Source organism: Trachemys scripta, chromosome 7 (assembly GCF_013100865.1).
Source record: "Trachemys scripta elegans isolate TJP31775 chromosome 7, CAS_Tse_1.0, whole genome shotgun sequence".
NCBI classification, from domain to species: domain Eukaryota; kingdom Metazoa; phylum Chordata; order Testudines; family Emydidae; genus Trachemys; species Trachemys scripta.
Genome location: NC_048304.1, coordinates 18,370,340 through 18,378,608, shown reverse-complemented (window position 1 = coordinate 18,378,608; position 8,269 = coordinate 18,370,340). Strand labels below are relative to the sequence as shown.

The 8,269-nt window shown below is 47.4% G+C and overlaps 1 protein-coding gene across 1 annotated transcript; it reads right to left on the bottom strand.

Annotated features, from left to right (window-relative positions):
- Positions 1 to 2,254: 2,254 nt before the first annotated feature.
- On the bottom strand, positions 2,255 to 7,064 carry VHL (von Hippel-Lindau tumor suppressor). The gene is made up of 3 exons (XM_034777013.1): positions 6,714 to 7,064; positions 5,816 to 5,938; positions 2,255 to 5,290 (listed from the first exon to the last, which is right to left on the bottom strand). The coding sequence occupies exons 1-3, from the start codon at positions 6,904 to 6,906 to the stop codon at positions 5,133 to 5,135; spliced, it is 474 nt and encodes a 157-aa protein (XP_034632904.1). The 5' UTR covers positions 6,907 to 7,064; the 3' UTR covers positions 2,255 to 5,132.
- Between the last annotated feature and the right edge of the window lie 1,205 nt (positions 7,065 to 8,269).

Genomic DNA, 8,269 nt, shown 5'->3' with positions numbered 1-8,269 from the left:
TTGGCTACATTGGCAATTCACAGCGCTGCACTTGCTGCGCTCAGGGGTGTGAAAAAACACCCCCCCTGAGCGCAGCGAGTGCAGCGCTGTAAAGCGCCAGTGTAATCAGCGCCTGCAGCGCTGCACGCTCGCTCGCAGGGCTGCAAGCTATTCCCCTCGGAGAGGTGGAGTACTTACAGCGCTGTGAATCCACGCGCTGTGAATCCACGAGTGTAGCCAAGGCCTACCTTGGCAGGAGAGCCTCTCCCACCAACATAGCGCCAATGTGGACAGCGTAAAACTTGTGTCTCTTGGAGGGTGTATGTGTTTTTTTCACACCCCTGAGTGACATAAGTTATATCGACTTAGGTGGTAGCGTAAACTTGCCCTCAGTGCATTAGGAATGAAAGAAATGGCAGATATTGGACTCATTTAGGTGTGGAAAGGTTACATAAGCCCTTCATCTTGGATGTGGAAGAACCTTAGGCCTTGGCTACACTTGTAGCTGTACAGCGCTGTGAGGTAAACCTGTCTTCGTGCAGCTGAGTAGGGAAAAGCGCTGCAGTCTGTCCACACTGACAGCTGCCAGCGCAGTGGTGTGGCCACACTTGTAACATTTGCAGCTGTGTTGGGAGCGGTGCATTATGGGCAGCTATCCCAGCATTCATGTGGCTGCAATGTGCTTTTCAAAACGGGGGAGGGGCGGGTGGAGTGGATTGTGACAGAGAGTGTGGGGGGAGAAAGAGTGCTTTTTGGAGCATGTCAGCTCTCTATTTTGCAAGTTCCAAACTCCCGTCCCCCTGCTCATTCATTCACTCACTCAAAGCAAGCTGCAATCTGTTTGCTTTTCTCTGTGGTAGGAGCTTTGAAACCCGGCACTTCCGCATTCCTGCAGCCGGTCACAACAATGGAGAGGATTGGCCACTTCACAAGGTGATTAGCTGCAGCTGTTATTCCTCTCGGGGAGGTGGAGTACCTGCAGCGGTGTACCCAGGGAGATACAGCGCTGTAAGTGCCCTGCCAGTGTGGACGGGGAGTGAGTTACAGCGCTGTAATTTGCAAATGTAGCCAAGGCCTTAGGAGTATTTATGACTTTGCAAGGTATTATGCACACTCAATGCCCACTGGCTTTGCTGACAGTGCTTGACAGTTTGCACAATCAGATGCAAAATGGGGTGCAAGTGGCTGTATAAAATTCAATTCTAATCCGTATTTGGGCAAAACTCCCACTGATTTAAAGTACATTTTACATGTGGTTCCATGGTTTGTTTGCTTGTCACTATGCTTCCCTCCAGATTTTTTTTTTTTTTTAAACCTAAAGCAAAAATTCTCCTTTCGGGTACACTGTGGATCAGGGTCCACGTGGCTGTTCAGGGAAAATTCCAGAACAGAGTATCAAACTTTACATATTCTGGTCTGGTATTTTTCCTAAACAGCTAAGCTGGCCCTGATCCATGGTGACACATGTCTTAAAATTAAGACAAGAAACCTGCAAAAATCAATTGCCTAGCAGAATCAACATTAACTAAAAGTTTAATTAAGTTGCCTTGGTATCTTATAGATACTTCTAGAAGGTCACCCAAGTCAGAGCATTGGGCTTCTAAGTGTGTATTTTCTGGTAAGAGCACGTCTTCACTACCCGCCGAATTGGCGGGTAGCAATCGATCTATTGGGGATCGACTTATCGCGTCTAGTGAAGACGCGATAAAATCGATCCCCGATGGCTCTTCCGTCAACTCCGGAAATCCACCGCGGCAAGAGGTGGAAGCGGAGTCGACGGCGGCGCGGCAGCGGTCGACTCGCCACCGTCCTCACAGCCAGGTAAGTCGACCTAAAATACGCCACTTCAGCTACGCTATTCACGTAGCTGAAGTTGCGTATCTTAGGTCGACACCCTCCCCCCCCCGTAGTGTAGACCTAGCCTAAGTTGTTGCTTCTGGGGCAGATGCACCAGTATGCTCTGCTGCTTTACACCACTCCAGCAGACCAGTGAATCTGGCCCTTTAATTATGATCAGTCCTGTACAAAGAATTACTGAATGTTTATAACTTGAAAATATTACTTTTCATAAATTTCAAAGCAGCTAGTCACAGACTGATGGGAGTAATTTTAACACAAACTTTAATAATACTGATAGTCACAAGAGCACATAAAATCTACGTAACTTAAACCATATTATACAGAATGCTTAGGAGTAACCCAAAAAGGCATGTTCAAACCTAAGATCTAGTAGTTATTAGAAAAACAGTCAGTTCAAAATAGGCTGTTTTTGTAAGTGGATTATAACACTAAATACATTTATTGGACAAATATAGAATAACACAAGAACAACACTGATAAAAAGAGTCTGTCTCAGTGTTTGTAGAATTGAGCCGTAAAAGTATGTGATTTGCCATACTTTAAACAAAAAAAAGGAAGTTTTAGGGCCTGGACAAATTACTAAGTGTCCGAATCTGAATCCAATCTACATAGCCTCGTCTACATCAGACTTTTTTCTTTTTAGTATTTCCCATTGTTACTACTACTAGTGGAGCAGCAATCAGAGGTAGCAAGAGTGGAGTACTAGTGTAGGCAAAGTACCGGTGTTTTTACCACAACTACGTTAGAGGGTGGTTTTAAATGGTGGAAACTGCTGGCACTTTGTCTACACTAGAGCTCCCAACATTGGAGCTTCATCTTAGTAGCAACAGAGGGAAATTTTAGGGGGAAAAGTTTAGCGTAGACACAGCCTATGGAAGGGGTTAGTTACATTTTGTAAACTGAACAGGAGTACTTGTGGCACCTTAGAGACTAACAAATTTATTTCAGCATAAGCTTTCGTGGGCTACAGCTAACTTCTTGTGCCTTTGTTTCAGTAGTTTTGCAAAGTGTACATTTGTGGTTGATTAAAAATACCTCCAGGGGTTCCTTCTAGTATGCAAGAATATATGGCTAAAAAACCATGTAAACTATACACAAGAAAACCATGTAAAAAATAAAACCCAATATCAAGTTAATATGTATTTACATTTTCTGGCACAGAACAAAACTCAGTTAATTCACAATGTTTTAAGAAAAAAAATAAACTAATATTTACAAAAATGGAAAAGACACTTAAATATTTACACTGTGGCTTCTTACTCATTTAGTTTCACAGCAGTTTTCCTAGAATGTATATATTTTGTTTCATTAGAAATAAATGTGCAAGATTAAACAATGGCAAAATATTATGCAAAGATCTGCTGCTCACCTTGCATAGTATTTACACCTTTGATGGATTCCTGCACATATGTTATTTGCATGGTTGTTGTAGCCATGTTGGTCCCAGGTTTTGAGAGTGACAAAGTAGGTGAGGTAATATTTATATTTTACTGGATCACATTCTGTTGGTGGAAGCGACAAGCTTTTGAGCTGCACAGAACTTTTCCTCAGGTCTCAGAGAGGTAACCAGAGTGCCTGAGCTAAATACAAGGTGGGACAGATTGTTAAGCATAAGGGGTTCGTTCCTACTATAGCAGACCACTTAAAATGAAGTGGGCAATTAGCAAGCAGTAAGGTGAGTTACAAATTGTTGTAATGAGCCATAAAACCAGTCTCTGTTAAGTCCAGGGTTTTTAGTATCCAATGGAATTATGAATTGGAAGTTCCAAGGCTCATCCTTTGAAGGCGTTGTGCGGGTTTCCTTTGAGGATGAAGTTTGAGAGGTCAGATATGGAGTGATTGCTTTGTGAAAAAGTGTTCGTTCATGGGTGATATGGTGTTTTTGTCTTTTATCATTTTCTCTGTGAGAGTTAATTCAGAGCACAGTGATTGTCTGGTTTCACCCACCTAGTTATTGCTGGGGCACTTGATGTACTGGATGAGGTACACCACATGTTGTGATAAGCATGTGTATGACACTTGGCTCTTAAAAGGTGCGTTGCAGGGAGATATTGCTTACTGTAGCATTGGCGTTAGGTCTGCAGGTTTTGCATCTGTTGTTGGGACAGGGTCTCGTGCTGCTTAGAGTTGGCATGTCCTGGTCTGTGTCCTCTTCTGGCCTTCAAACAACCCTCCAACCTTGCCAACTCATCATCAGAAACAATCTCTCACCACACCAGGACACATTAACTCAAAGTGATGCATAGAGGTCCACATAAGTTAATAAAAAGGTCCAGCAACAGGAGAGGGAAAAACATCCAGCAAGTGACCTTTCAAAAAGTGTTTTAACCTAGAAATATTGTTCAACCCTACGTGCTAGATCGGGGTCGGCAATGTTTGGCACGCGGCTCGCCAGGGTAAGCACCCTAGCAGGCCGGGCCAGTTTATTTACCTGCTGAGGTTCGGCCGATTGCAGCCCCCACTCTCCGCGGTTCGCTGTCCCAGGCCAATGGGGGCGGCGGGAAGCGGCGCAGGTGAGGGATGTGCCGACCCGTGTGCTAGATTCTGATAACCCTGATGCAGATACACAAATGCAGAGAGCAGGGGCAGAAAACTCCTTATGCCTATACACACAGACTTTCCATTGACTTTAGTGGGCTTTGGATCAGGTTCCCTAAGAGCAAAATAGGAGCAAATTTAGTCCTTATGTAAGGAGGTCAAAATCCCCTGAAGTCAATGGAGTTATACACACTTCTACAAGTGCTGTGTTTGGCTCCTGATCATTCAAGCAGCTAGTTCAATTTCATCCTTGATGTAGCATTCTTTCTAATGATAAGGAAATTGTCTGTATTTATACCCTCCAAAAGAGAATGATCGTGGGCAGCCAGTGTTATATCTCTATATCAGAAACGCCTTTTGTTACATTTGTTCTGAAACAGTCAAAGAGCAAGATTCTGTCCTTAGTTCCACCTATACAAGGCCACTGATGTCAATAGCATTGCATAGGTTTAATTGCATGCAGAATTGAGTCTACTATGTTTAAACTGAAACATCATAAACTTGGTATATGTTACATACTATTTGATCTCTTGAATCTTGCTCTTGCCATCCTAATAAATTTTATATATTGAAACCAAATGAGAGCAGGCACCTTCCAAAGCATGAAATCCTGACACCTACTCAGCTCTTGAAATGTGTTTCAATGTGGTTAACATCAGTTACACACAGTAGTTTCCCAGTAGAGTTTTCTTCCCCACTTAAGAGTCTGGAATGAATGATGTTCACTTTAAATCAGGGACACCATTCCTTATCATTTAACTTCTTTCCAGAGACAGCCGTTGAAGATCCTTCCTAATGTCGGGATGATCTTCCAGATCTTCATATAATGACCGAACAATATCCAATCTCCTGTAGTCCACTGGTTTTACCAGACTGCGAATAACCTGAAGACACCTCTCTTTCAGACTGAATACTGCAAAGAGAGAGAGAAGATTAATATTTATGTAATATTATTTGAGCTTCTCTAGCACTCTCCAGCCAAATATGTCAAACGTATCTCACAAACATTCATGAATTTAGCCTGCAATACTTCTGTGAGGTAGGTATTACTTTTCCCAAAATGGAGAGAATGAGACTCAGTAAGGTTAGGTCTATCACAGAGTCACTGGCAGAGAGAAGCAGAATTCAGATCTTCTGACTCGCAGTTATGTACCCTATCCAATGGATCATGAAATATATCATAAGATACATTAGAAATGCAGAGAGCAGGGAGACTTAAATAATGTCAAAACCCTGTAAATAGCTGTACTCAAGAGAAATCAATGATGTTGCTTTAGAAATCCCTTGTTTTCAATTTTAGATATAAAGTTTTTATTAATTGCTTGAATATCTGATTCATTCACACCCTCCCTTGTACCAAAGTAGAATAAGGTCTCTGATCTTAGCTCATCAATTTCCCCTTAAATTCTAGCAGATTTAACTCTCTTTATAATTGTACCTGGAAGTGTGATATTTGCAAATATGGGCTGGCCATTCACATTGCGAGAAGGCACAAACAGCTCTGTCTGATTGACAAGAAGTCCATCATCTGTTTCTGCATCTCTGAACAGCCAAAGATGTTCTATAACAAAACAGAGATTAAATATAACAAAGGAGCTATGTTTCTAATTGTTTTTAATGTTATCTATATTGTAGATAAATATGAGGAAGGTAATTTATTTTAAAATGAAATTGAGCTCTGGAATTAGTAACTATTTCAATTCTTCTTGTGGCTTGTGTGCCTGCCAGTGGCTTTCAAATAGATGTCTGAACTGAAGTCCACTAGGGATTTCCCAGGAGCGAACACTGTTGCCAGTTCCTTAAATAAACACACGCAGGCAGCCATGGACCCTTTGGACTTCAAAACAGTGGCCACAGGACAGGCAGGGTGGGTAATACCTGCTGTTTTGAATCAGATACTTTATTGACATCCACGGCTATAAATCCATCCAAGGTTCACCGTTGCACATCAGTTTCACCCCCCTGCTTCAAGAAACCCCCGCGTCCATCCTCACCCTGGGGGGCACATGCCCCCTCACGCGTCCCCACCTTGGCGGGCATGCACCCCCCCACCCATCCTGACCTTGGTAGTTGTGCACCCCCCTGCCCATCCCCACACTGGTAGGTCCACCCCATGCCCATCTCCACTGTGGTAACTGTGCACCCCACCACCCGTCCCCACCCTGGCAGCTATGCTCTCCCCCACCCATCCCCAGCTAGGTAGCTGTGCACCCCCGCCCATCCCACCCTAGTAGTGCAGCCTGTGCCCATTCCCACCCCGGTAGCTGTGCACCCCCCCCGGGCAGGTGTGAGTGTACCCCTCCCCTGGAAGATGTGCACCCCCCGCCCGTCCCCACCGAGGTAGCTGTACATCCTCCGGCCGGTGCCCGGCTGCAGGGCCGGGTAGGGCTGTGGCTGGCCCTCGAAGTCCAGCCAGATGGGGATGACCACCCGGGGGCTCCGATTACAAAAGATCACGTGAGAGGGCTCCCGTGTGTTCAGAGAGCGCAGGAGCCGTCCCCGCTGTTCCGCCGCCAGCTCCTGTGGCATCTCCGAGCCGACGCGCCAACCACCACAGACCCGGGGGTGCGAGGAGGCCTACGGGTGCTTTCTGCCCATGCGCGGCAGGACACTGGCGCCATTACTCTGTGGGGAAGTGCTTGGGCGGAAAACCGACTCCAACCCGCATGCGCGGCCTGTCGGCCATTGCTCTGGGGGGATGGAGGGCACTTGTGCTCTAACTTTACTGCGGTCTGCGCCGCCTGGCGGCGGAGGGGTGTGTGGGGCAGTGTAGTCAGCTGCTCCGCGGCCTGGCTAGTTACGGGGCGGGGCGCTGCCATTTTGAGGCGTTGTTTGAGGGTGTGGTGTGGGCGGGGAGGGTGTTACTGTGTCCCTCAGGGGAGGGGCGGCGCGCTCCGGGGGGAACGAGGGCGGGGCAGGCAGGCAGAGGCTGAGCACGGGCAGGGGCTGAGAGGGATCAGACCGTAGCACATGAGCTGATCCTCCCCAGCTCGAGGATGGGAGGCGCGGGGAGGGGGTGGCTCCATATTCAGCATTTCTACCTGCCCTTTGGCTGCTGACGTGTTAGGCTGAGGGGTGTGCTCCATCCAGCGTGGCACCGGCCCCAAGCTGGTTCCAGGTGCCATTCGGCGGGGCTGGTTGTGAGCCAAACAGGGCCTCCTAGAGGATTCAGGCTAGGGTTACCATATTTAAAAAATAAAGAGGACACTCCACAGGGTTCTGGCTCTGCCCCTTTCCGACCCCCAGCCCAGCCCTGCCCCAACTCTGCCCCTTCCCCAAAGTCCCCGCCCTAACTCCCCCTCCTCCCCCCCAGCCACTTGAAAAGGGCTGCCGGAGCACTACCGGCTTCACAGTTTGCCGGGCAGCCTCCGGACCCTACGCTGCCGGCCGGACACTTCCCTTCCCGGGCCCCTGCTGCTCTGTTCCTCCCCTGACTCTTCGGCTCTGTTTAAGAGCCAAGCTGCCCGAGCGCTACCGGCTTTGGGCAGCCCCCTTGCCTCCGGACCCTGCACCACTGGAGCAGAACAGCTGGAGCCTGGGAGGGGAAGTGCCTGGCCGACGGCTGGGGTCTGGAGGCAAGGGGGCTGCCTGAAGCCGGAGCGCTTTGCCAGCTCGGCTCTTAAACAGAGCCAAAGAGTCAGGGGACGAGCAGAGCAGCTGGAGCCTGGGAGGGGAAGTGCCCGGCCGGTATTTTTCCCAGACATGTTCGGCTTTTTGGCAATTCCCCCCGGATGGGGGTTTGATTACCAAAAAGCCAGACATGTCCGGGAAAAACCGGACGTATGGTAACCCTAATTTAGGGGGCCTGCGGCAAAGCAATTTTGGGGCCCCTTCCATAAAAAAAAGTTGCAATACTATAGAATACTATATTCTCGTGGGGGCCCCTGCAGGG